Consider the following 27,561-nt stretch of genomic DNA (forward strand, 5'->3'; position numbering starts at 1 on the left):
AGATTTCTGATGCCCCCCCCCCCCACGCCCCTTAAGCTGTCTGACACTCCTGTCTGAGAAGTGTTTGCTCAGAAGTTACTTTGTGATGATCCCTAATCTGAACAGTGCAAAACTGGGGACGGTCTGTAGTGCAGACTTGATGAACTGTGATGAACTGAAATTGTCTCTACTCAGATCCTATGCATATCCTCTTTCTCATGTTGTACAGCGCCCTCTCTTGGTCAGTGCTAGCAATTACCTGACTCATGTCAGTTCAGCTCTATGGGTGATGGGTGATAGGTGAAGGGTGTAGGTTTGTGGCTATACTGTGAACTGTGTATTGTTTACTGTGTGCAATTGTTATGCACAATCAGGGCCTTTAAACATCAGTGGTGAGGGTAAAGCTCTGCTTTTGCCTCTGGATTACTCAAATATCAGTGGTGTTTTGTAGTGGTGTCAAATTCTCTTAAGGCTGATCTAGAATCAGTGTTTGCCTTTCATGATGTAAACACAAAGACTTATATGAAGTGTTCGAGAGCTGACCCTAGATCATTACTCTTAGTCTGAGATGCTTGGCACGTATGGGTCCAGAGCTAGTGCCTGCTGAGTTTCAACTCAGAGGAATGAAGTGAGTCTGTTATTTATAAATCATACAAGCACTTAGCATAAATATTTGGATACCTTAGCTGGATTTCGTTCCAATTTAATAATCATTTTATAAACAGATGATCCTTCAGTTCACATAAGTCCTAAGTGAATATGAAGTCTGACACTGTTGTCTAACAAACCAAAAAAACAAAACAAAACAAAAACAAACTCAAGACAAATAACTGCAGTGACGAGGACACAAACCGTTTTAACAAAACAATAAATAGTCACTGAGAAGTATCATCAAAAACCAAGAGAAACTGAAAGTCTCCCTCATTATGTGACAACACATAGTGTGTGACAACACACAACATCAGCCACCAGTCCAGCAGAGTTTTCATATTAATGTCTGTTTATTAACTGAAGTGTGTGTGTGTGTGTGTGTGTTTCTCTGTCTCTGTGAGTCTGTCAAGAGAAGGCAAGCTGTCCAGCAGAGGAGTAATAACCAGTGGAGTCAGTGGAGAACCTCTGAGATATCTGCACACTGTTCAGCTCAAACGACCCAAAGTGAAAGGAGCCAAAGTTCTGTGGAGAAATATTAAAAGAAATACACACATCATTAAACAAAATAACTTCAGTGCAATGCACAGCACACCGTTAAGTCATTTAACCTCCTCTTAAGGCAGCAAAATCATGTTTAAGATTAATATATGTAATAACATAGAATGATACATTGTTTGACTGTTACATAGTGCTGTCTGCGTAAACCAATCTATTCCCTCACTAGGCTGAGAGACACTGATTTATAATAATCAACGCCACAGATATGGGTTCATCATGGTGGAGTATGCAGACTGCACATTGAAATGGCAGCATATGACACATATTGTCTTCATTCATATACAGTCATATAAACAAAAGCTTAGGGCTGCCTGCACTATGCATGCCGTTACTATGGAAACCGGCATCTGAGCCATCACAAGTGACACTCTCCGTAAATAAACAGGCATTAGTTTGAACAGTATCACAACAGTCTTATCACCTCTTTAATACATGCACACTTCACAGGGTGAGGTGTTACTGAGTGCATGCATGTGTGTGTGTGCCTGATCTGCACCTGGAGAAGATTTTCACTGATCTGAGCCATCCAAAATGATAAGGACATGAATGAATAAATGTTTGTATTTTCTCTAATTTACAAAAATAACAGCCGTTTGAAAATTGAGTGTTGATACTCATCCAGGGAAACAGCGCATTTTCAAAAATGACTAAGCACTCATATGGTATGGTTAATACATAGGGAGAATTCCAGTGCATTGCACCATGCTTGGCTCCGTTCAAAACAACTTGTAATTCTTAATTCAGCCACCAGGAGGCAGCTGTCACATAATGAGCTTTCCTGCTGTATGAGGTAGGATTTTGACCTGAGGGTTTCACATGACTCTCTGCATGATTTTCTGCAGACAGAACCATTCACTGATGATGTGTTGCTTTATTCACAGGATAATCCTAGTTATTGTGAATCAATTTTAATACGTTCTGAGGCATCTGGAGTGAACTGATATTTGGTAACTGACTGTAGCATCATTCAGTGGACAGCACTGACTGTATGCCCAAATGAGTGTATATTGTATAAAGCACACCCAGAGACACAAACTAGCAAGGCTTCAAAGTCACTCTAAGTCACCTGTTTTCCATTTGGAGCATTGAAAAAAGTGTCCAATGAAGACACTTACTTTTGAAAGCAAAATTTCAATTGGACAATCAATAGATAGATAGATAGATAGATAGATAGATAGATAGGTAGATAGATAGACAGATTTACTTGTAGAGTAAAGATAAACATTAACCTGTAGGATATTTCTTGCATCAAAGGCTTCACGGTCTTTCATATTCTGTCTGTCAAGGCCTCCCTTTTCCTCCGCTGAAAAACAGATACAGGTCAGTGTAAGAGGACAGAAACTAACACACATGCACTCTACAGTCAGTGAGAGAGAGAGAGAGAGAGAGAGAGAGCATAACAAATTTCATGATAAAATTGAATTAAACTATGGCACAAACATGTTGATGTCCTGTAAGATTCAAAGAAGGCATTTGCCCTTTAAGGGAAACTGGTGTATTTCTTAAACTCCACTGTAATTCCAAACACTTACAGGACAACACCAGAGTGGCAACAGCACAAAACAAAACAAACAAAAAACAACCACCCCTCAGTCCCAACAAAACCCGTGGTTGGTCTTCAGGTAAACAACTGTCCCGTCAGAACAGGCCACGCCCACCCCATGAGTAAACAGGCTTCATACCACATCTTCTTTCTGCTTTGTGTCATGTGTATTCTACACACAGGCAGTAAAATAGTCTTGTTGAAAGAACGAATGCTGGACTTCGTCCACTGGGCCCTGAATGAATGACTCTATTGTTACGGCAGCTGGAAAAACACCATGACTAGTCTTACAAACACTGAGCCGGCCAAAAGAGCACGGCTATGGACTCTGCAGAGCTGTCCTTGGCCCTCCTGTCGCTGTTGTTGTTGTTGTCATCAGTGATGTAGAAAATACAGGTCATTCGTCAATGTTGGCTAACTCAGTGACAATATTAGATTTAAAGCTGCTGAATACTAAGAGGTTTATTTGCTCATTCTGTAGTGACTGCTTGTATTCTCACCCCAAAATCAAATCAGTTGGAATTTTGTCTCTCTGTTGGGATACTCTGCGAACAAGATTAGGGTCTTAGACATGTATTAGAAACCTCAATTTGATGCCATGGAACAAACATCTGGAAATACTTCACATAGCAATCGCATGATGACTTCGGATTTGCCTCAAACATTTTATGTCTTTTAAATGTTCACAGAAAATCATGTTTTTGACAAGGATTCAAAGTGCAGGATACATAGCATCTAGATTTTATGTACCCAGATTTCATTAACGTGTTTTGCCTCATTAAAACGAACATGTTAATCACTGGGAATCATTATGAATAAATCCTGCAGCATTTTCATAAAAATCAAAAAATATTTATAATTTAAAAATTAAAATGTATAGTTATAATATAACCCATCATAAATCTTATAAAGACTTCCATTTTCTTTAAATTGCTGTATGGGTCCTTTAATTAGTTTTTTGGTGTTTTTGAATTCTCACAAACACACACACACTGTATCACACTGAGGTTGTGTGAAGTGGATGTTTTATGCAGATCCTGGTCCTGGCTGTACCTGAGGGGTCTTTCCTGAACAGTGTGTTCATAACTGTCCCGTGAAGCTTCACTCTGTCCCACTCTCTAACCATCAGCCCTGAGGACACGAAGGTTTCCACCAGTCTGTCTGCGATCGCCTGGAGCCTGCACAGCACACACACACACACACACACACAAACACACAAGCCTCACTTTTACCAGGCCTCCCACTGATCAAGGGTTTTAGCTCCACAAAAGGAAAGAGCATATGGCACAGTGCAAACAGGGAACAGCTTGGCAAAGTTAACAGCACCAAACGTTCTTATGGCAAAAACAGCCTGTGGACACCCCACCCTTTTTTTTCCAAGAAAGTATTTGGACACTGTGTGCGCTGCAGTTTTCTGAGAAGTAGGATTAAATGTGAGTGAATGTGTGTGTTTTTCTGCAGGTGTGTGTGTTTTTGTATTTGTGTTTCTGCTTGTGTGTATGTTTTTAGCTAAACCAGAGAAGAAAGTTCTGACGCGAGGGTCTCTGTGCAGGCCAATCATAACGTGAGCAGCAGCTGACCAAACGAGGAGATGCTTACTTGTCCGAACCGTCTTGGACGTGGACTTTAGCGTAGAGAACATCCACCATGGAGGGATCATCGTTCATATATTCGATTCCAGAAACTTCCACAGGAATCGGCTTCCCTCCAGTTATCTCCCTGCACAAACAGAGTCTAATGACCATCTCAGAGAATACACCAGCCTTTCAATACCAAACAGAGATCGCTCAGGAAACATACTGAACAAGCTGATTATCTGTTCGTGTAGCACTGGGGGTAAAGTTTTCCCATAAGAACACTACCAAAAACTAACAAGTACCAAGGATTAGAACCTCACAGCATAAAACTCTGAAATTTTAAAAGGGGTTTGCTGTCAAACAATTACAACCGATACAATAAGTTTTCTATTTTGATGATAGAAACTGAGATTTACAGTAAAAGGCAAAGTATTAAAAACTGGAAAAGCAAATAAATAAACCAAGGTTTTTAGCATGCATCCAACAGACGTTAAAAAGTACAGCTGATTGAATACTGTTAAGATGACCTATCTGACTGTTTATAACCCATTGGCCGACACAGAGCTGCAGTCCTGAATAGATCCTGCCTTCACTGAGCAGCTGGAGAAATGCTCTGTGCGCTTCCTGTATCCATGACAACCAGGGGCTTCCCCACCCACCTGATGAAGTCCTGACACTGCTGGAGCACCTCGCTCGCCCGCGTCACCTCCTGCTCGTTCAGCAGAGCCATGGTACCCACGGTCAGATGCAGTTTGGCCGGGTTCTGGAAGATACTGGGGTCCACTCCATGGTCCTACATACAGGGAGGAACGGCAAAATGCAAATTTAGCAAATTCATCGCACCCAGAAACATAGACTGACCACTGGAATTAAAATGTAGCTTTACATTTTGTTGCCGATCACAATACAATACAGTTTTAGCTGACAGAAGTTGATGAATCGAAAGAAGAGTTGGGCAACAATCCTCAACACTAAATTTATTTTTAGGCAGATAAATACTAACAGCAGAATAACTGACAAATAAAGTCACAATATACATTTAGAAATTCTCCTGGAACAGACGGCAGCTTTAGCACATCAGACAGTGATATATTCAGTGTAAATATTTGTGTTTAAGTGCCTTTACATACTCTTAGAGCACTTTGGAGTGGAACTGATTGAGAAGTGACTAATTTGGGTTACCTGAGCACATTGCTCCAACACTTCCTCTTTAAACCTGAGGAAACCCTCCTGAACATGAGGGTGGTTGAGGGAAAAAGACAGGAAGTGGGTGAAAGGCTGTTTCCTGCGAAAACTTTCCATCAGTACCTCCACACGAGTCACAGCTGACACCACTGCAGACCTCTGAGCTCCTGTGATTACTGCACAGGCAAACACACACAAACGCATGGTTTCAGAACACAAAAAGATATTTCACTTACACGTACAAACACACACAAACGCATGGTTTCAGAACACAAAAAGATATTTCACTTACACGTACAAACACACACAAACGCATGGTTTCAGAACACATAAAGAGAACACACACACAAACAGTTTCAGAACACAAAAAGAGATTACACGAGCATGCACGCACACTCACACACAGTTTCAGAACATAGAAAGACATCATACACAGCATATTTGCAGAACACAAACAGGTAGTTACACAAGATATGTAATATGAGCGTCAGGAACAAGGTGTACAGGAAAGAATAATTCTGTCCTCAGACTGAAATGACAAACACAGATTATGCAGATTAAAGATTAAGATCAGACCAACAGTGTGCGTAGTTCAGAGAACATTTTGAGGTAGGGATTTTTCAATGTCTTTTATTACAACCACATATCATAACAAATCAATGCTGTGCTAACAACTCCTTCATGTAGGCTTGGCAGCTGTTTTTTTGTTTTGTTTTGTTTTTGTTTTGCTGAAGCTCCATGTTCTGCCACTCCTGTAGGCTTTGGGGAGTCTGGCTTTGCTGGGTATGCTGAGGTTTGCTGTTCCCTTGGGTGTGACACATGACACTCGTCTCTCAAAGTCTTCATCGGGAGTCATCTCTGATCTTTCACAACGCCACAAGTTGTCCTCACATTATTTCTGATATGTTACAATGGCTTTATTGGTTAAATTCAATGATTTTTCATCTGTGTTCCAGACAAAGCCTATAGTTGTTGCTTGTTATTAATAATATAACATAATAACCACTACCGCACTAGAGGCTGTGTCTGTGTGTCAGAATCTCCAGACCACACAGTGATTAAGACCATGTCTCTATAACAATAAAACTGAGACCATGAGTGTAAATATCCAATGACTACCTGTAACCTTCACACTGACATAGATCTTCCACCAAATGAACATATGGTTACACTACTGTGTAACGACCTCGTCTCCTTCCTCGCCGGTTTCAGCCACTCAATGATCTGCGTCGCCGGTTTACTATCACTGGTCCGCTCGCTCATCATCTCCCTCACCTGTTCTCACCCCTGTGCACTCATTCACCTCTATATAATCTCCTCTGTTTTACCAGCACATTGTGAAGTCTACATTTGGCATGAATGTATGCTGAGCGGTTCCTTGGTTGCGTAATTGTTGAGCTGTTAATATCTTCTTGTCATTATACCGTTTGTATCCAGGTTTTGTTTGCTACCCCAAGTTTTGTCTTTTGCCTGTTCTCTGGAAAGAACTGTGTTGCTGCCTGTCTTCTCCCAATTGTATCCACTCGGTCTGCTGTGATAAATACCTCGTATCTCTGCACTTGTGTCCAGGTCTTTGGCAGTCGCCTGACACACTGTGACCAGCACTGTTCATTATTTACCATTCTGTGTTTATGTTTGTCGGTATTGTAATATAATAGCAAGCGCTGCTCTTGAGAAACTCAAATGACGACATTACACGACCCTGTTTCTTTCTCACTCATTCTTATCATCCATAGACATGACTCCCTGTCCATAAAGACAGCCACTATGTGTGAGTGTGTTGTGGATACATGTTGGATATTTGTGAGTTAATGAATTGGCCTGTGTAGTTAGTGTAAGGATTACATATCAAGGAGACACAGTAATATGTATTGTGCAGCCTGATTGTGGGTTGAACAAAAAAAAAACAAAAAAAAAAACAGCAACATCATCAAAGCACAAACTCACCAATTTGTCCCTCCACTCCTTGCTTTGGGATGTTGATTGAGGTCTTGGTTTCTGATTCTAGACGTTTCCGTGTCTCACCCTTCTTTCCAATGATGTATCTGTGGATGGGCAGATCATATAGATCAACAGAACAGAAAACAACCCTCATTCTCTTTAGATCAACAGATCATGTAAATAGTGCGTCAATTAAACCACTTGAAGAACAGAAACTGAAATTGTAAAAATTACTGATGAAATGGAGCTGGAATTGAACTAGAATTAGAAGACATTGATCTACTGGATTCCATTAAATTCACTGTAATTCCACTATGCAAGGTGTGAACACTTGAAACAACCTGACTATTTTGAATGTTATTGAATGACTAATTTGAAATCTAAAATGTAGGCAAATTACTGACATTAACAAAAATCCTCACAATTTGAAGTCGTGTCAAAACTTGTTTTTAAAGATTGCTTAATATTTAAATCAATGTATATGTCCCATAAACAATTTTTGTACAATAAATTGTTTTCTATAATACCATATTGGAGTTGGTCATCACATGGATTTGGCATTGACCTCCAAACCTGACTATAAAAATCTAGGACATCTCCAGTGAGACATGTGTAAATCAACTACAAGTCACACTTCTAATAGTACAATTAAATAAAAACTAAGACTATTCCAACGCTAATCAAATCATCTATGCATCTCAACAGTGGATGAATCACTATGTGTTTTCTCCTAAAAAAAAAAACACAGTCACTGCAGTGGAAATACAGCTTAGTGGAGGAAACAAAATAAATAAATAAAGAGGGTGTGTGTGTGTGTGTGTACTGACTTGTAAAGAACACTGGGAACGTCAATGGCACATCGGAAGCCCTTCTCTGTTTGTTCAATTTTGTGGGCATCACACGGTTCATCTTCAAAGTGGGCACTGGCTGTCAACGATAAAGATTGAACCGCAAGCTATTAAAGTCAGTAGTTAAGGTTCAAACAAACATATTATACTTATTGGCTTGGTATTAGAAGTCCATCCGTTACGGCCTATTGGTCACCAACTCGGGACACAATATCAGTACATGCTGGGATCAATAACAGGAGAGTCTGTGGCTATTGTACCTGGTCCTGAATAAGAAAAATCGTCCTCCTCTTCCTCTTCGTAATATTCCTCCTTAATAGCGTTTTTTCTGTAAATCCTTCCATTTATATTGATAAGTGTGGGTCGTAAAATTTCCATAGCGTGACGTTTACCTGTGAATGTGACTGAACATTACAGTAACCATAACAGCTGAATTTATTTGACATCAATTAGTAGAAGTTACCACTAGAAGTTATATACGTTATATTGCTCTGCTTGGCTTAAAACATCTATGTAGCAAGTTATGTCAACTACTCATTCACACATTTGGGTAGCCAAATATTTCAAGTTAGCTAGCCGTGTGGCTAACTTTACTCACAGAACTTGATGCTTAAATAAACGCAGAGAGATAGATGGACACCCTGTCATCAGTTAAAGTTACAACAATATCTCGTTTGCAATAACACAGATCTTAACATCGCACACAACCATCTACGATCAAACGTTCAACTACCTTCTGGGTACGTGAACAGTGGTCATTTCCCAACTCAGACAGGATATGCTCAATATTTGACCTCCACATCGTTAGGGGGCAGTAATCTAACTACATGGAACAGACTGTGGACGAAAAAGGAGCAGCAACTCACAAAAAAGGTAAATCAACTGAAATGGTTTTTATTTGTCTTAGATGTATTTAACCCGAAAATGTGCTATTATCTCTGAGGAGAAGATATGAATCATTGTATGAATTAGTGTTGCAAGAGAGAGAGTTAAGACGAGTGCAAGCAAATTACGTAACTAAACACTAATTTCTGCCGATTAGATAGTTGGGCTAGCAAGCCGTAGTTGGACATCGTTAATGTCCAACACTAACATAATTTACACCTTCCAAGGAGTAAAGGTGGCTGTCGTTAATGCTTTTTGACAGATCAGTCAAAGAAATGGCTCGCTGTGTTCTTGCTCAAATAATATTGTTGCTTTGGTGCACGTGTAAGAGTAAGCTAACGTTAAGGCTGTGACAAGAAATGTCGTCATATTTAAAAACAGTTGTATACAGTTTTGGAGCTTCCGTCCATTTCAGCAGAAATCAGTAAATGCCTCAAAGTGTCACCACCGGGGACTGTTTTGCAGCATGACATGCATAAGTGAGAATACACGTTTACACCAAAAAAAAAAAAATATGGTTAGCTAGTTTGCGTTAAAGTCGTTTGTCGTGTAGTTCAGTGAAATTGTTTGTGCTTTTTTGGCAGGAGGTAATGGCGGCCTCTTCCTCCTCCTCCTCTGCTGGGGGGGTCAGTGGAAGTTCAGTCACAGGGTCTGGGTTCAGTGCCTCTGAACTTATCCCTCCTCGGAAAGTTCTCTACACCTATCCCAAAGGAGCCGGAGAGATGATGGAAGGTTGGTTATATTTAATCTCTATGGGAAACGTCTAAGCACTATTGTGTGCCTGCCTCATAGACATCCAAATCAGGATGGGGTGTGTGTGGGTGGCTGTGATGGCGTTTTAGTTCATTCAAGTCATCTCACACCCTACAGTAACAAACTCATGTATTATTACTCAATAACCAGAGCGCAGAAACTGAGGAAGCTGGTACTCAATTTAAAAATGGCATTTCCAGGCTTTTGTCCAGCCTTGTTACATAAAAGGCTGTTATGGGAAAAAAATCCCGGCCAAGAGCTTGACCAATAGCTTTGGTCCTTTTGTTTATCTGTCCTGTTTATGCGACCTGATGTTTAAAAGTCCATTTCTGGGACATTTGAGTGTAGGAAGACGTGCTTCTGGGCCCACAGCCTGGGCCAGTTCAGTCAACCTAACACCATAGTACACGAAAGGACACCCTATTAGTTTTCATTCAGTTCCCAACTGGACACTGGCCCCAGCACTGGTCCCACACGCTCCAGTTAATACGTTTAGCTGGGTCTGCATACAGACAAAAAAAAAAAAATGTGGGCATTGGATGGGCTTGTAAACAAAGGCCAAAGAGAAAAATTGGTGTGGCCCATTGGGTTTCCAAGGCCTTTGTGCCATTGTGCTAAATTTGTGTGTTTGTGATGTAGCTCCAGACTGCCTGTGCTGCAACGTCAGATTCTGGCATCAGTTTGCATGATGGGAACTGTGGAGATGGGTTGGGGGGTGGGGGTTATTGCATAAGCAAGTTGTTTTGGAAACTCTTTAGTTCACTGCACACAAATCTACTCTTCTCAGTATTTCCCCCTCAGTACATAGTAAAGGCTAGTATTTACATGTAGCATATGTAATAGCATATTTAATATTTACACTTTAGTGGTGAGCCTGTCAGGAAAACTGTCTGTACAAGCTGTCAGTGGGGTACGGATTCATTTCCTTCATTTCATGCTCTGTGCACACTGCAGATTTATTTACAGTGGTATAAAATTGCTTTTCAGATGGCTCCGATAGATTTCTATGTGAGTCTGTGTTCAGCTATCAAGTGGCATCGACACTTAAACAGGTTAAACATGGTAAGTCTGACGGGCATGCTCTCACTAGTGATCTCTTATTTCAGTAAATCCCAGGTTTTTCACCTTTTTTTTATGAAGCAGTGATGTCTCTTCCTTTTCTTGAAAATCACGCGTCCTGCAACCAGTCTCCTCCATACAAAACTTAGTTGGACCCCATTCTGGAAAAATCACATCCTCTCTTCTCACAAGCCTTCCAATGACTCTTTCCCTCCCATTCAGTGTCAGTCAGAACAAAGTTTGGGTTAATGAACACTAGGTGGGCAAAGGTGAATTATTTAGATTTTTTGTGTGTGTGTGTTGTGTTCTGTCCAGTTTGGAGAGACCAATTCCCTGTACTGTAGTAAAACTATATAGTGGGCTATTCTTATTATTGCATGCATTCTCCCTCTCTCGTGAGGTCAGTCACCACTCCAGTTCACCTGTTAGTTTATAAGCATCAGTTGTCTCCAACAAAATGTAGCACTTGTGTGTATATATAGATATTAATATGCACTAAGATACAGTGATCCATACTCCCCCTAATTCCCTTCACTGAGATACTGTTTAATGGCTCAGTAAGCCAAGAAAAGACCTGGAGCAGATCCTCCACTTTCTGCCAATATACCATTGGTAAAAGGGAGAAAGTTTCTGTTGGGAATGCAGTGTTAGGTTTTTAAATATAGTTGTTGTAATTGGCTGGGATAAAACATAACTCTGACTTTCCATCTTAGGCTTTGTTTTCGTGTGTGTTTTATAGATCAGCAGGTCTCTCGAATGGAGAAGTTGGCCAGCCTGGTAGAGGAGCTGGAAGCAGATGAGTGGCGGTATAAACCCATCGAACAGCTCCTGGGATTTACAACATCTTAAATAAACCTGCTGGCACTCCACTGCTGTCTTTGCCAAGTATTCACTCACGCAGTCTTCACAAGATACATTTGAAGAGCAAAGAACATTTTTTTGTTCTTTGGAGGGGTGTTAAATTTTCCTTTGAACCAGATAACTGCCAGTTCGAATGATTTTTGGTGGAAACACAACAGAGTTATTTTTGTTTATCTCTTAAAGGTGTTTGTGAATTTAAATGTGTGATGTGGTAGTTATCAAAAGAAACATCATGTCATGAGTGAATATTTTTGATGTCTGACTGAATTCTGATCCGTAAATATTTTTAAAGCACTGGGTCAAACTTCATTTACATTTTCATAGCAGTTCTCTCATACCTTTTAAAAAAAACATCCCTCTTCAATTTTTAACTGTTTCATTTCAAAGCGTTCCCATGTGAATAAAAGTTATTTTTACTTCAGTAGCATGGTTCTGTGTGGGGTTTTTCTAGATACACTAAAGGTCAAAGCTATCTGATCTTTTTCCACTTTGAATTTTCTTTTTTTTTTTTTTTTATGTCAAATTGTCATGAAATTGCTGGTGTATTTACTGTCATAGTTACCCTCAATATTTTTTTCCATACGAATAATCCTTAAACATACAATCCATGTATCTTAACAACACACATATTGGAAATGTAGTTGTAATTTTCATATGTAGCCTGCAGGACAGCAATTTTTTTGTTTTGTTTTGCATAACAGAAACAGATGACGCGTATTAATCAGTTAAACTGCATGACAAAAAAAAAAAAAACAGAGGTAAAGAGTCCCCATTAACAATAGCATAAGCCTCTTTGTCCTCTGTCTGTTATGTTTCTTCTGCCTCAACCACAGTCAAGGGCAATAAAGAAGAAAAGGCAGAGGAGGAGGGGAGGGGTAGCCGTGCAAGAATGGGGGGAGTCTGCCTCCACATGATCTGCACAAATGCATTGTTTCTGCACATGTCTGTTTTGTCACTCATTAATTTTAGTAACTGTGGCTTGTGTCTTTCTCTCTGTCTTCCTCCAACTCAGAGGGTGGTAAACCACTGTTTCCCCTCTACGCAGCCCTCTCCGGCTGCTAAAACACAAGGCGGACAAAGAGAGGGTGAGAAAGGAGGGGGGGGTTGTGTTAGAAAATAACTCCCTAGTTCCCTGTCCCAGTCTGTATGTAGTAGCATGCTGAAGTCAACACAGGGCAGCCGTGTCCTTAAAAAACCATCACTGGCTTTTCAGTTTGGTTTTCTCCTGTGGATTTTTCCCCCCTTTGTTGGTTATCACAAAAATTTTACTTTATCAGAGACTGGAGGAGAGTTGCCTTGTGTTTGGTTTTGAATGTGAGACAAGCAATCTGTTAAAATGGGGTTTCTTCAGTGGAAGTAAAGGTCTGTGCAAAAATTGTTCTCTTGGTTAGCAAAACAGAGAACAATGATGTGCAGTGATATTTCTTCCATACTAGCAGACAAGGAGTTGGCAGACACTTGTTTACATTCTTGTAGGCGCGGTTACCTAGTTGAAAATTTGCAATTGTACCGGTCATCCAGTCCCATACAGTCAGTAAAACTTTTACATCTGAAGGAAGAAAACACAGGAAGTTTGCATTCATGAACAGAATGTACTGTTCTGGCCTTTATATGATTGTTTAGATAGTCCTTAATGTGAGGGCGTCACCAGCAAGAAATGTACACTCCTGGGTCCTAGTGCCTCCCTTTTCAATGACGTCATTGTAGCCTCTTTCTACACACATGCAAAACTTTATTTTTTTATTTTGTAGTTTTATGCAATTTAATTTTCCCTCTACACACATGATAAAGAGAGGGTGTTTGCTATCAATTTAGTTTTATAAAGCTGTTGATTAGCAGTTTTAACTTAAAAACCAAACTGCAGAGCAGATTGCAAATATGCAAATGAGTGTATATACCGTTTTTGGGGAGGGCACACGTGCCTTTGTTTTCTCACAGTTCCTCAGCTGCCCACCAAGTACAGGCTGTTCCTTACTCACGTGTCCCCACAGTGCATCTGTGATGCCTGGCGAACTGCCAAAATCGTATAAGTTTCTTTTTTCTTGTCCTTAAAAAAAAAGAAAGAAACAAATATAGAGCACATATAGAGACCAGATTGGGCATGTACATTTCATTACATAACATCAGTCTGCCCCATTAAAAAACATTTGCTGCTTTCAAGGAATTTCCAAAGTCGTAAAAGTTTATTGTATTTACATTTTCCTTGCTACAAGATGTATTTTTTTCTGTCAGTTTGGAGATTGTTGTATAAAGCTTCAATATAGATATATATGTTCATGTGTTATAAATAAAGATTTACAGTGATATGAACAAAAAGGCTCTAAGTGCACATTTACTGTGAATAACACCAGTATTGTTCATGCAAGTACAAATGTGAAGATAAAAATTATACTTATAAATGCCAGATTTATTAATATATAATACTGTGGCCTATTTAGTAATATTTTTTGCATAGGTATTTGCATTCTTTTCTAGGGCTCTGCCATTTGATTGTGTTTTATGTGCTAAACAACTTGACAAATATCAAGTTTCAGAAGCAGTGATGTCAGGTTCTGTTCTGAACTCATCGTTAGAGGTGAAAAACAAAGTCTCTCACAAAACCTATTCATAAAAAAGCCAAATCTGTCTCATTTACAATCCGCACATTTAACACCCATTTGGAGCGCAAAGTATTCCCATAAAGATCAAAGCTGAAGCCCTTGAGTGTATGACACCTCGTTCCCCTGGGACAAACAGAGAGCTTGCTGAGATGTAATGCAAACATGCAACAGACAGTATGTGCTCAGTGATAGGAAGGACCTTGGTCCTAATCCCAGGCTACCCCTCCCTCATCCATCCGGAGGAAACTTTCTCCCTCCACCCTGTGCAGACTACAATGTGTCTGTGCCAAAGGCTGGGTTGGTCCAAAAACTTTTCCTGAAAAGTGCAGGTCAGGCAACAGCAATGACTATGGAAAGAAAGAAAGAAAGAAAGAAAAAGAATTTCCATTTTCATGAGATTCTTGTTTTATATTCAAAAACTAATTTTCATTAATAAAAACTACATTCGTAATGTTTTCTTTATCATCAGTTTACACCAGTCTGTAGATACTGTTTTTGTTCTTTTATTGATCTGTTGTCATTTAAGAAAAGGAGGGAAAACGTGCATACAAAACACTGGTTGATTTTTTTGCATATTTTTCAGGAACACAGATACTGATATTTTACTTGCTGTGTATGCAGTTGCTGTCCATCTGCCCGCTTTAATTTCATTTAATTTCATTCAGTAGCCTGCAATTTAATGTCCTTACACTCATCTTTACACATGATAAAATTACATTATTTAAATTTATATTGCATGATCCAGATTGCTTCCTTTTTATGCTGCAGCAGTTCAATCATCTATTTTACCAGAGGATATGGGTTTTGCCCCGACTTGTCTGTACGTGAAACAATAGGTGTTGTTGGTGATTTTCCTTTCTCTCACCAGCACACAATGAGCCAACTTGGTCTTCTCACTGATCTAGTCATCCTTGTGTTACCAGGCAAAAGGAACGTTTCGGACGTGCAGCAAAATCTGATTGGTCGACAAGTGTAAGCGGGGCGTGTCGTACTGCAGCTGGTCTGAAGCTATTTAACCAGCTTTGTTGGTCGTTGCACTGGTGCTTCCAGATAAGCCTGCAGAGGTACAAAGACAGAGTGAAGCCGATTTGAGTTTTGCAGCTTCTTTGTTACTTGGAGAATCACTCAATCATTCAATTAATCGCTGTTATATCAACGAAACTGGAGAGACAACCTTACTCGAACGTCTCTGATACCCGTAAGTATTGATTTTTGGATGATACAATAGTTTTAATCATGCTTGAAGTATTTATAAGGCTGTCTCAAAGCAACAAAGGACTGAGTCTCCGTTTCGCTAGCATTGAGTTCTAGCGATTTCTTTGTTACATGTAATTAGAGATGCCAAAACGAAACGTTCAAACTCCTAAATTTGAAGAAAGGAAATAGTATTGTCCATCAAATCGTGTTATTTGTTGTGTCCGCATTACTGACATTTTGTTTGCTGTTGTGAGTGATTGCGATTGGTCTCGTTTTCTTGGTCTCATCTCGGAAATGCTCTTTTGTTTCAGAAATTGCAAAAAGACTATAGCCATTTGAAGAAATCGTACTTATATTAATAGTCATGCCAGAGCAACTGTGTGCAAGCCTTACATCCAACGATAGCTGCCCCCCCTCACCGGATTCTGGCGTCTCCAGTAAGAGGCTATCCTGGAGCAAACTGATGCAGAAACTTTCAGAGTTCGGAGGCAACACCAGCAGTCATAGCTTGGACTCCGACTCGGACTCTAACGGAGACGATGTATCTGACTCAGGTAAATATTCATTGTCCGTCATATTTAACCCTCCATCTTTTTTTAACGTTTAAAACTTGTATTGCCCATTGTCCCCCAATCATGTACTATAACGTCTGTGCGATTTCATCAACTCAAACATGGTTTACAGTTAAGTATTATAGAGGTGAAATATTTTATATATATATAATTTACGCGAGAGTATCTAAATCGCTTGCTTGTTTCCTCCAGGTTCGATTTCCTTTCCTGATTTGCACGCAGCAGACGCGGATATATTCTACGATCCAAGGGAAGAGACCCTACGGAAAGAAGTTGTGGAGCTTATTGCTCGTAGCCTAACGGAAGCTAAAGACTGTACCCTTCATTGCTCCAAACTTCTCATTCCCGAGAAACTTCTAGAACACATCGGCCAAGAGCTCGTTCACCTGGCGGCGACTGAGCCTTGCGGCCTGCGGGGGGCAGTCATTGACCTGTGTGTGGAAGAGGGAGATATTTGTCAGAATATGGGACAAATAGCAGTGGACCCTTACCTTGTCCCTACGTTTCAGTTGACGCTGGTGCTGAGACTTGATTCTGGTGGCTTTTGGCCAAAAATTCAAGGTCTCTTCGCTCCCAAGTCTCCCACAGCTCCAGTTGTTAGACATGCTCTTAAACTTAGCACTGGTTTTAGGGCCATCAAAAAGAAACTTTACAGCTCAGAAGAGCTGGTTATTGAGGAATGTTGACCCCCTCCCCCCTTCCCAAATGAAAAAAAAAAGGAAAAGACTTGAACTTAAGGACTGCTGCAGTCATATTGTCTTACAAAGCCATCTGACACTGTTTGGGGCCTGCAAAAGGCCTGTGATCAGGGCAAAATCAGACATCAGTTCTGTTAATAAAAATGTTCAAACCCATGTCTTAAGATTTAGTTGAAGTTCAGTCAGGAGTGACCTGTATCTGTGAAGCAGCTACATTTTCTTATCCTTGGCTGCTGGGGTACTTGGGCGAAAATGTGGAACATGAAGAATTTTGTTTTTTAATTTAGAATATTGAACAAATACTGTATTTAGACTACATAGTTCTTGAATACTTGCACTTCAAACAGTTCTGTGTGTATGTAAAGGTGCTTTTATTGAGATGTTTACCTCTGTTTCTGTGGAAACCAGACCATGGCAGCTAGCTGTTTGGTTTTGTAGCAAGGGTGTTATTGTGAGTTGGGGTTTTTTTCCTGTTTCTTTTTTATTCTTTTTTTTTTTAAATAAGTTTTATGCTTTGAGTGGCATTTTCATGCTCTGTCAGTGTGACTTCAGATTGGACCTTGACACATGCACATCTTCAGTTGATAGACCAATGGTACCTATGCATTTTTTTTTATTTTTTTTTTTAAAAAGCACATTTGTGTTCTGTGCATCATAATTTATTTGATATTCAAATACTCTGGTCACATGGTTTTGTACTTTTCATTAAAGAAAATATGAACAATAAATTATTTTTTTGAGAAACCGGTTTGTCCCTTCTTCTGACTGTTTAAACCCTATTTAAATGGATGCAGTGATAAGTTTTGATCTATTAAGATGTCTGAGTCCAAACTTGGAAGTATGGCAGTCACAAGAAACAAATATTTCTGGGTGTGCAACTTAATTTTCCTGAGACAAAATGTCTACATGCACTAAGCAGTGATTTACAGAATCTGAGTTTCACAACCATGTCAAAGTCCTTTGAAGCTTCCGAACTGAATCCAGTGGTATTGTGAATTGGGATTTCTCCACTCAAAATCTAGCCATAGTCCTTATCCAATCAGCTCAATAATATTTCTTAGGAAAATGAGTTACCATTCAAGAGCTTCCAATAATGTACATGCTTTCTCTTTTTTTGCACAGGTGATCTGCCAACACATACCAGTGTGGGTTTGGAAAGACTGTTTCCCCACCCCACCCCACCCGTATTATAATTTGTGGTTCTGTGGAATTATCGTCAGCGACAGCGTTAAGAAACTGAGTGAATCAGTTGTCTTTGTGAACGTGCTCGTCGTCATGTTTAGCCAGTGCTGAATCAGTGTTTTTAGGACTATGCCAAAAATCCTGTTGCCCGAACGTGACTCAGCGCCGATGGTGCAATTCCCAAAATTACCACCAACACGCCAACAGCCGAGTGGCACGTAGGGTTTTTTTATTCTGGACCTGTTTCAGATAATGAAAGCTATGAGTGTTTTTCCTAATCCTTTTTTTTAGTTTAACATTTCATTATGATCTTAGTGGGAGAACAGAAACAAATGTTTGGATTAAATGCCTGCTGGCAATATTTACAATGGTATAGGCGTGAAGCAGAAACATTTGTTGTTGCTTTCCAGACAAAAGAAAAAAAAAATCAAAATGTTAAACTAATGAAGAAAGAGAGATTAAACATCCTTTCAATAACTGTACACACTTCTGCTGATGCACCTATTCTAAGCATAGTGGACCAATAAAGCTTATTCCATGTGCAAACACTGAAACATGGAAACATGGTGGTTGCAGTCAGCAATGCATCTATTAAGCCTCTGCTTTACATCTAAAAAATATAAAGTCCCATCTTGAATAAACGTTTTAGGCATATCCTTTAATGTACATTACTGTTCTTCAGCAGCCATCTTCAGTTGTAGTTGCCAAATAAATTAAGCAAAAAAAAAAAAAAAAAAAAAAAAAAGAATATGAAATATAATCCCTGCAGAGATAAAACATAAATATACAAATATAATTTAACAATGTGACGACACGGTCGACTGAAATAAATTACCGAAGATATGTAAAATGTTCTCAGTAGTGTTTTGTAGCCTGTTCTACAGTAATAAATAAACTCTCAGATGATTTCCTGATTTACATAAATTCAAATCCTGTAAATTTGCTCCAGTCAGGAGACAGCAGAACATTTAAGAGTCTGGGGAAAAGGCTCAGCTTTTAGCAATTGCTACAAGCTACAATTCCTGATACTGGCCAATGGGAACAGGGCTAACCAGCCACTTGTCACACCTCTATACACAGTACGCCAGTACTCTGTTCATTGACGCTCTGTCCAGTGATCATGAAAAATGAATTAAAAATTCTTCTTGGTGACCTCTTCAGATTGGAGGATTTTTCAGATAAACCTGGAGGAAAGACGCAGTATGAAGGAATCAGAAAAAGAAAAAGTATGACTTTGAAGACACCAAGCAACACACTAAGAAATGACAATAAAACTTAACATTTAAATGAGCTTGTTCGCATTTGGACAATGAATAGTTTGGATAATGAAGAATGTGATTCTAGATCTGATGATGCTTTTGTCGTAGTTACGTAGTTATGTGCTGAGCGATCTTTGTAGTTTATTTCCCATGTGAAAATCATTAAGTGAGGACAACTTAAACCATAACTATAACTTTCATAATTGGTTGGACAGTTTGTTACATGCCATTTGATAGGACACGGTATGTTTACCTAGTGGTTTTACTGTGGTTTGACTGAACTTGGCATCTACTATAACATAGAGAGGAAATGAGTCAGTGTCGAGACATGAGATTTGACCAGTATGAACTCACCAACACACACACACATGATCCTGTGCAAGCATAGCCTTTTTTTTCTTTTCTTTGTTAAACTACTAACTGACACAGAATCTGTGTGCAATACAAGACTTTGCTAAGTGCGTGCCCCATCAGCATAAAAATCAAACTTGACACGAAGAATCATCAGAACAGAAAGCCAGAGGTTCCCTTTTTTTTTTTTTTTTTTGTTAAAACGTGTTGTTCACAGCTTCATACGTCAGCAACAGCTAAACAAATGTGGGTCTGTTACCAAAGTGGGTGTGCACATCTAATGTATCAGTTTCAAGATTTATAAATCTTAGGGATTTATAAATATAAACAACTCTATATACATACATACATATATGAAGAATGTGATTCTAGATCTGATGATGCTTTTGTCGTAGTTACGTAGTTATGTGCTGAGCGATCTTTGTAGTTTATTTCCCATGTGAAAATCATTAAGTGAGGACAACTTAAACCATAACTATACTCTTTATAAATATAATCAACTCTACCATCCTTTTTCCTCTCAACACACCATCGCGCAACCAATAATTTTTCTTTTTGTTCTTAACATTCACTATTTACTTTGATAAACAAAGCTTCCCAACAAAATTTTTTATACTGAACTTGAAGTACAAGGGCAAGGTTTTTTTTTTCTTTTTTAACCTGGGTCTAAGAATCACTTTGTAAAGGTGGGGAAAAAAGAGCGTGTTACCTAATGCTAAAGTTGAAGCGTTGTTTAGCCGTGTAAGGAAGCCTGAACTTCTGATAGCCTGGAGCAACTGGGAGTTCCCATTCGATGAGCCCTCTGGTACAGCTCATTGTCTCCGAAATATCGAGCTCGATACAGCAAGCCCTCTTCTGCAAAGACAAGATCACACCATTCACTGTGAGATAGCCTCCTGATCCCTCTCTAAACACAGCACAGATTAGAGTTAGTTAAACCAGATGAAAGTCAGCTCGTTCCATTTACACAAGCTAAACAAACAGATGCTGACCTCCACAATCTGGCTGCACATATAAAATCTTTAAAAAGCTGAGGAGAGGGTTACTCATGTCCGAAGATGCACTCCTGACTTCTCAAACTAAGTGTTCATCTCAGATCTACTGAGCTATGAGAATTTGATTTGTGTTGTTTCATAAGAAGAGAGATCGCCAACATTACCCCTGAAGAGATTTTGTACTCTCGTGATTGTGTTAACTCTTGTAGCCCCCGTACTCCCTCTCATGTTGGTTTTGCTCCAGTTCTAATCTTATAAACCTATTTCTACTTATCTGGGGTCCCCTCAGGACCTTGTTAATAGTGTACTCAGGAGTTGAATGTGTGCAGGACTGAAGGAGAAGTTCACTGACTTCTCACACGCTCAGGAGAAGAAATTGCTTCCACATTGTTTTAACATCAGGACAGAGAGCATAAAGCAGACCACCAGACTTTAGTCAGTGGATTGAAAAAATAAAACTTTAAATATCTGGTAACTATAAAACAGCCTTATATCCATTTCAAAGGAAAAGAATGCCTAAAAATCAGATCAAATGTCTGAGACCTGAAATGGACACGGAATTCAATAGGAAACCAACCATCCAACTTATGAACGTCACCAATAAATACATCAGCCATTACAACCATCTCACATCACTAAGATACAGTCCATTCAAGTTTGTCATTAGAACATATACAGAGTCTGATTTCCAGAAACCCTCAACATGTGTACATTTATGTTCAGGAAAAATCAGAAACATGCTCAGTGATACTCTAAGTATTTTTAAACGTAGGTAAATAATATTAATATATGTATAAATATATATGACCCATACTTTGCTGTTTCTCTTTCCAGCAGTTATTTCGGAGGTTGGAGATGTAATCCTCCTCCACACTCCTCTCTACGCCTCTCAGCCTGGCTCCTCCGCTGTACTCCTTGGCAAAGTGCTCCCCCACGTAGTACGGCACCCCGAGATTCTCCGTCACTCTCTTATGGGTGTGACCCGATGACCTGGACATGAAACAGAACCCGTGGGAGGGTGTGTGTGCTGATACTTCAGGAGTTTGATGGCACTGATGCCACCTTCTCTCTGAGCTTTCTTCTTTTTTTTTTTGTCCTATAACAAGTCTGTAGATGCTGTTTTGACTCACTCTTATGGCTTTCTGTAGCAAAGAACAGCCAAAGACTTGAAAAAGCCAGTCCTTGGCCTCATGTATTCCTCAGTGTTTCCATCTATGAGGAAGACAATGCTAGCATCTTAAAACTAAACTAGGAAAGCGAAATGACTTTGGGGTGAAACCTCCATCTACGATGTTGTTTTAAGAAAAAGACACAAAGATGAAAAGAAGAGAAACTGCTGATCCCTTGCTTTTTTTTTTTTTTAACCGCTCAGTTTTATGCTAATTACAACCAGATAACACGGTTCCTTTTGTTTCAATAAAGCTTAAAAAAGAAAGAGAACTAAAACAGTGACTGAAGACTCCTGAATATTCTTTTCTCGTGGACCACCTCTGTAATAAAGGAAATTGTTATTGAGAATAAAAGTGTAAGAAAGCATAAAAAAATTCTTAATATACATATTGTAAAATATCATTACATATGAAAAGAGTACCATTCTAAAAAAGGCCTCTGCATACGTATGAGTGTGTGTGTGTGTGTGCGTGTGTGTCGGACTTCAGTCTCTATCTGTGCCTGGCAGCGTTATGAGATAGACGGCTTGAGTGAAGACAGAAGACAGACAGACTAGACATAAAGGAGCCAGAGGAGTGATGGAGACATACAACACCTCAAATCTGTCTCTGATAGTTAGTCACAGTCTACTGTGAACATCAGCCAAACTGGGAGAAGCTTCCAGAGACCGGTGAGTGACTCTGCCTCTGGTAGTGGGATGTGGGACACGTGGCAGTAAAAGAAAGAGAGGGAAAGGAGAAAGAGAAAGAGAGAGAGAGAGAGAGAGGGGGTTAAATGAATAAGGTAAAGGACAGGACAGAAACGCCATAAAGGGACCAACAGAACCTTCACTTAGACCTCATACAATGTTCACTTTCACAAAAATCTATGGCAGGTTTCTGATGGCTCCTGGTTTAGTGGCTTCTATATTCAAAAAATGTCACTTCCTTCAGCTTTTCCACTCCACGGATGTGTCCAGGCAATTTCATCTCACTCTTTCATTTCATCATAACCTTTCTAAGTGCTTGTTTGTGCTGACACTATAAAAAGCCTATTACCATGGACTAGCCTGAGTGCTGAGAGTGGACGAAAGCATAGTCTTACAGTGGAGGAACTGGAAAAATCTAGTCCTTCACTGAGATTAAGTATTGATTTAGTGGTTTCTCCACAGCAGTGTTGGTGCGCTAACTGGATCAAGCGAATTTTAGCACCAACATGTAAACTCACAGCACGTACGAGATCAATTTATTCTCCTCCTGAGGTAACAACTGATCAATAACCCTTTGACCTCCAGGCAGGAACGAGGCAAAAAGGCAGTCTCACCTTTCACCTTTTCAGTACAACATGTCAATCAGCAGTTCTTGGAAAGAGTTCTTGCTAAAGTATCAGCTAAGCAAAGAGAGAGCCAAGTGGTTGACTGGCTGTGGATTAGAGGATTGTGAAATTTACATGCTGATAATTTTTAAATCCCACAGAGAAGGGATAAGCTTGTAACAAGAACAATCTAATACATAAATAAATAAGGATTTCATAATAATTTGGTATAGCATATGGAAAGGTGAAATCCTGATGGTGGAGATGGTGGTAAAAGTATGTGTGAGAGAGTGTATAAGAGAAAGGAAGCAAGACAGAAAGGAAAAGGAAATAAGTGGGAGTATGTAAATGGATTAAATGGGTAACTATGTGTTTGTGTAGATTCTGTACAAATGTGTGTGTGTGCGCGTGTGTGTGTGAGTGTGTGTGTGCAGGTGTTAGTGAACATGTGTGTGAGTGAGAGCATGTGTGTACAGGTGTAAGTGAATGTGTGAGTGCGAGTGTGTGTGTACAGGTGTTGGTGAATGTGTTTGTGTGTGTGTGTGTGTGTGTGTGTGTGTGTGTGTGTGTGTGTGTATGTGTGTATATGTGTGTGTGCATGCATGTGTGTACTCACGGTCTGTAACTAAGACTGTAAGGAGGGTTGGTGACCATCATCTGACTGAGAGCTGAGATAAGGACGAGGAGGAGGATGGGCATAAGCTGGATGAAGAGTGCTAGCCCCCCCTAAAAAAAAAAGGGAGGAGGGGGTTAACATCTGCAAATGCCACTAACACAACCCAGTGACCACTTCAACAATCTGCCCATAACACGAAGTTTCACACTTGTGGAACAAATACCCCATGACCAGAATGATGATTCTGAAACTAGAAACAGGAATGATGATAATAGTTTATTGTGAGGATGCGTAGGCAGCTTTTCTGCAGTGCTCAATTTTAAAGGTCACAAAAGGTCGAGATATGCTCTCACATGTGTGCCAGAAAAGAGCTTCATGTAGTGACTTCAATTCAGCTCAATACTGCCATCTATTGGCAGGCATAGTAATAAACCACCCAAAAGACCAAGTTTGGGATTTTAAAAGACTATAATCCAGTGTAATTGTTTCTGGTCTCACTGTACATGGATTAAGCTTTGTATGGGATTTTATGCTGCCCCCCAGAAGAGAAATGGTTACTACAGCAATAAATGAGCATTCCAAAGAGAGAAAAAACCTGAAGATCAAGCACTACGACACACAACACTATTTCTTACCAACTCAGTGAGGTTTTGTGGTTATTTGAACTTGAGGGTGTTTACTTCAGTCAGGTTTTGTGGTTATTTGAACTTGAGGGTGTTTACTTCAGTTAGGTTTTGTGGTTATTTTAACTTAAGGGTATTTCATTCAGTCAGGTTAAATACATGTATGATGTGGCTTACATCTCTGTGCCGTTCTCCTCTCTCCGCTCTCTGGTGGAAGCGCATTCGCCCATTGCTGTACATGTGAACATTACCTGAAAGAGAGAAAGAGAACGCACTCAATTCATCTGGGAAATTCGGTTGACTTATCAAATGAATGAAGGGCTGAAGGACAGGACACAGAAAACATGGCACATGAAATGTGCAATCAAAACTTATAGGAGGAGGTCAGAGTCTACAACTTTGAGCGTTCCCTAAAATAAACCCGACAAGGCCACAAGTTCCACAATTAAATGTGAAAGTGAAATTTTTAGTGCTGTGCAGAATGTTCTGTACAGTGCCTCTAAAACACACACACATGCATGCACACGTGCACACACACACACACACACACACACACACACACGAGCACACACACAGATTAGTTGTGTAAATGAAATATCTCCCATAAAGCCAACATCCTCTCCATTTATCTATACATCCATTGGTCTGTCCATCTATCCACCTTGATATTGTGTATCCATGTGGAATTTGCACAAATCATTGACTTTCTCTGTCTGTCTCTCACACACACAAACCAGTCTCACAGGACGACATACTGATTGTATGCCAGAGCGTGTGGTGGTCTCACTTGATGGGATGCCTCCTCCGAAGAACATATTAAAGAGGTCCTCTGGGGAGATATCAGCCTCAAAGTCTCCCTCTGACTGCCTGGATCTGCCAGCGCTGCTCCTCTCCTCTCCAAACTGGTCATAGCGTCGCCTCTTATCCGTGTTAGATAAGACTGCATACGCATTCCCAATGGCTGTGGACCACATTATCATTATCACAGTTATTCAAAACAGTGGAATACTTTACACATATACAATGTCATCATAACAAGTTTCAGATATAAAACCTGGAGAATCAAGAAGGTGAGTCATTGTGTATGTTGTTTTTAGCAGAACACAACAAGAAAAACTGCCAAAAAAAAAAATATATATATATATATATATATATATATATATATAGACACACACACACACACACACACACATCATAAAAGTTAACTTCAAAACAGTGTAACTGTTTTATAAACATAATAACTACATGTGAAACAATATACAGTTTGTTTACTGATAAACATCAAATAATTAATCAAATACTCATTAATAATGCAAGAGGTCCTCACATCTTCTTTGTTTTGGTGAATGTTGTTAAGCAACCAATGTTACAACAATCAACAACCCTCCAAACTAAACGCTGGACTGTTAAGTCTGTTAAAATAAATAAATAAATAAATAACTTGAGCCTAACCAGGCTGAAGCTACCATCTTCAGAATCCTCAGACTTTACTTCAAGGCGAAAAGCCAAAAGACAAAAATATTACAGAAGACTGGCAAAACGCACAGTTCTGCTTATCATCTAAAATCACTGTCTGACTGAAGTATTTTGAATTTCATGGCATGCTTAGGTATAGTGGCCTTTTATTTTTAGAGTTTATTAGTCATTAAAGCGATGTACATTATACAGAGGTCAAGGATCAGATCTGTGAGTAAAACAGAGTGATTTACAAAGTTGGGAGAAAAAGGGGAGAAAGGTTTAAGGGTTGTACATAAAAATTTCGAGAAAGGAATGTAAATGTACCTTTGAAAGCCTCTGTTGCTCCCGGCGCGTGGTTCTTATCTGGATGGAATTTGAGTGCCAATTTCCGGTACGCTTTTTTAAGGTCCTCCTCTGAGGCATCTTTCTGAACTCCCAAGATCTCATAATAGTTATTACATTGTTTTATTCTGCCATGGGGGAAAAAACAGTTAAATAAGTAACTTTACAAGGTAAATTAAAACCCCATCTTCCACAATTCATTCAAGTCTATTTATGGAGGCAGTGCTGTACAGGAGAAAGTTGATGTACTGACAAAAGATCAACTGGCCTGACTTAGTTAGCCTAAATAACGGAAATCGAGTGTATTAAAACGCGAGTATTCCTCAAGAGGGGAATTCTGAATAATTGTATCAGCACAGCTTAGTTAAAAAATTACACCAAGGTCATAACTACAGGAATTTTTTTGAAAGGCTAAGTCATTCAGTGATTAAAATTACAACCAGCACGAACCGTCTGACAGCCTCCAGTTGCTCTGTGGTATATGACTTGTCCGCATCGGAGGTCTTCTCTCCAGTTGCGCTCGCATTCTCTGCAGTTCTGCGGCATCGAGGTTCCGTGCCCTCGTTTGTGTTGCTGGTCCTGCTGGACGCATTCCTTTTCTGCTCGACAGATTCTAACAAAGCTGTGAAAATGCATGTGGGATGTAGTAGATTGATTGCTCGTGCAACCAGAAACAACAAGAACAACATGACCAGCATGGGATGAGACGGAGCAAGCGGGCTAAAGTTACACAATGGAATCAAAGCTTTCTGGTGCAAACCTACGGTTTAGGGCAAAGATGTGAAGAACTAAAGCTTTTTAACCGTACATTTAATTTACTAGAGCGTAGGCCTGTCGTTTACATGAAGGGATTAACGTCGGTCTAGCGACTTGGAGACGTTCATCTGCTTACCCTTAGCTTTGTCGGTTGGAAAAAGTTTTTGTGCTTTCTCAAGAAATTTGCAGGCTTTTTCTAGATGGCCATTCTTCAGGGCAGACGATGCAATCTCAATACATCGCTCGGCTTCGTCCCTGTTCACTTCCATTGCAGCACCTCGGCACAGCTAAATAAATAAATAAAAACCATTTGCTGTCGCTTGCTGATGACGTAAAACCCACCGTCTTCATTGTTGCGTCTTACAAAACCCCAGATCCCCCAGATATCAATTTATATGAAAATGGGAATGATAAAATAGTTTAAAGGTGGGAAAATAATGAGGTGTCACTTTATTGATAAAGCTGTTACACCGGCGATGCCTATGCTCATTCGTTTACTTTTGTATATGTGCCAAATTCTTGTTATCTGTCATGGGGCAGATAATAATAAGGGCTCACAAATGACAGACTTTAAGATCTTGTGTTAAATGTTGAATTAGGTCGTAACGC

General features: G+C 39.7%; 4 protein-coding genes across 4 annotated transcripts; 2 read left to right on the forward strand and 2 right to left on the reverse strand.

The window, feature by feature from the left end:
• Positions 1 to 1,025: 1,025 nt before the first annotated feature.
• ascc1 (activating signal cointegrator 1 complex subunit 1) lies at positions 1,026 to 9,046 on the reverse strand. The gene is made up of 10 exons (XM_030774535.1): positions 9,016 to 9,046; positions 8,543 to 8,674; positions 8,262 to 8,361; positions 7,441 to 7,538; positions 5,491 to 5,669; positions 4,968 to 5,101; positions 4,331 to 4,450; positions 3,785 to 3,909; positions 2,418 to 2,491; positions 1,026 to 1,152 (listed from the first exon to the last, which is right to left on the reverse strand). The coding sequence occupies exons 2-10, from the start codon at positions 8,658 to 8,660 to the stop codon at positions 1,036 to 1,038; spliced, it is 1,065 nt and encodes a 354-aa protein (XP_030630395.1). The 5' UTR covers positions 8,661 to 8,674; positions 9,016 to 9,046; the 3' UTR covers positions 1,026 to 1,035.
• A 71-nt stretch (positions 9,047 to 9,117) lies between these two features.
• Positions 9,118 to 12,253, forward strand: anapc16 (anaphase promoting complex subunit 16). Its single transcript, XM_030775206.1, has 4 exons — positions 9,118 to 9,155; positions 9,752 to 9,899; positions 10,908 to 10,982; positions 11,719 to 12,253. The coding sequence occupies exons 2-4, from the start codon at positions 9,758 to 9,760 to the stop codon at positions 11,826 to 11,828; spliced, it is 327 nt and encodes a 108-aa protein (XP_030631066.1). The 5' UTR covers positions 9,118 to 9,155; positions 9,752 to 9,757; the 3' UTR covers positions 11,829 to 12,253.
• Positions 12,254 to 15,511: 3,258 nt separating this feature from the next.
• On the forward strand, positions 15,512 to 17,355 carry ddit4 (DNA-damage-inducible transcript 4). Its single transcript, XM_030775237.1, has 3 exons — positions 15,512 to 15,638; positions 15,949 to 16,191; positions 16,402 to 17,355. The coding sequence occupies exons 2-3, from the start codon at positions 16,002 to 16,004 to the stop codon at positions 16,893 to 16,895; spliced, it is 684 nt and encodes a 227-aa protein (XP_030631097.1). The 5' UTR covers positions 15,512 to 15,638; positions 15,949 to 16,001; the 3' UTR covers positions 16,896 to 17,355.
• Positions 17,356 to 18,921: 1,566 nt separating this feature from the next.
• On the reverse strand, positions 18,922 to 27,221 carry dnajb12b (DnaJ heat shock protein family (Hsp40) member B12b). Its single transcript, XM_030774565.1, has 9 exons — positions 27,089 to 27,221; positions 26,647 to 26,818; positions 26,179 to 26,324; positions 25,184 to 25,357; positions 24,574 to 24,647; positions 23,774 to 23,883; positions 21,509 to 21,684; positions 20,409 to 20,554; positions 18,922 to 19,273 (listed from the first exon to the last, which is right to left on the reverse strand). The coding sequence occupies exons 1-8, from the start codon at positions 27,219 to 27,221 to the stop codon at positions 20,433 to 20,435; spliced, it is 1,107 nt and encodes a 368-aa protein (XP_030630425.1). The 3' UTR covers positions 18,922 to 19,273; positions 20,409 to 20,432.
• Between the last annotated feature and the right edge of the window lie 340 nt (positions 27,222 to 27,561).

The sequence above is a fragment of the Chanos chanos genome, chromosome 5, assembly GCF_902362185.1.
Source record: "Chanos chanos chromosome 5, fChaCha1.1, whole genome shotgun sequence".
Lineage (NCBI taxonomy): Eukaryota > Metazoa > Chordata > Actinopteri > Gonorynchiformes > Chanidae > Chanos > Chanos chanos.

What these genes read in the sequence shown, in the direction of transcription:
- ascc1 (XM_030774535.1), bottom strand. Translation starts at nt 8,660, where the DNA reads ATGGAAATTTTACGACCCACACTTATCAATATAAATGGAAGGATTTAC. An exon ending in TTTTTCTTATTCAGGACCAG is followed by an intron (nt 8,362 to 8,542) that starts GTACAATAGCCA and finishes TATCGTTGACAG; the next exon opens with CCAGTGCCCACTTTGAAGAT. An exon ending in GTTCCCAGTGTTCTTTACAA is followed by an intron (nt 7,539 to 8,261) that starts GTCAGTACACAC and finishes GCCCATCCACAG; the next exon opens with ATACATCATTGGAAAGAAGG.
- anapc16 (XM_030775206.1), top strand. Translation starts at nt 9,758, where the DNA reads ATGGCGGCCTCTTCCTCCTCCTCCTCTGCTGGGGGGGTCAGTGGAAGT. An exon ending in AGCCGGAGAGATGATGGAAG is followed by an intron (nt 9,900 to 10,907) that starts GTTGGTTATATT and finishes ATTGCTTTTCAG; the next exon opens with ATGGCTCCGATAGATTTCTA. An exon ending in ACTTAAACAGGTTAAACATG is followed by an intron (nt 10,983 to 11,718) that starts GTAAGTCTGACG and finishes TGTGTTTTATAG; the next exon opens with ATCAGCAGGTCTCTCGAATG.
- ddit4 (XM_030775237.1), top strand. Translation starts at nt 16,002, where the DNA reads ATGCCAGAGCAACTGTGTGCAAGCCTTACATCCAACGATAGCTGCCCC. An exon ending in AGACGATGTATCTGACTCAG is followed by an intron (nt 16,192 to 16,401) that starts GTAAATATTCAT and finishes TGTTTCCTCCAG; the next exon opens with GTTCGATTTCCTTTCCTGAT.
- dnajb12b (XM_030774565.1), bottom strand. Translation starts at nt 27,221, where the DNA reads ATGGAAGTGAACAGGGACGAAGCCGAGCGATGTATTGAGATTGCATCG. An exon ending in TCCAACCGACAAAGCTAAGG is followed by an intron (nt 26,819 to 27,088) that starts GTAAGCAGATGA and finishes GCATTTTCACAG; the next exon opens with CTTTGTTAGAATCTGTCGAG. An exon ending in CGGAGGAGGCATCCCATCAA is followed by an intron (nt 24,648 to 25,183) that starts GTGAGACCACCA and finishes TCTCTCTTTCAG; the next exon opens with GTAATGTTCACATGTACAGC.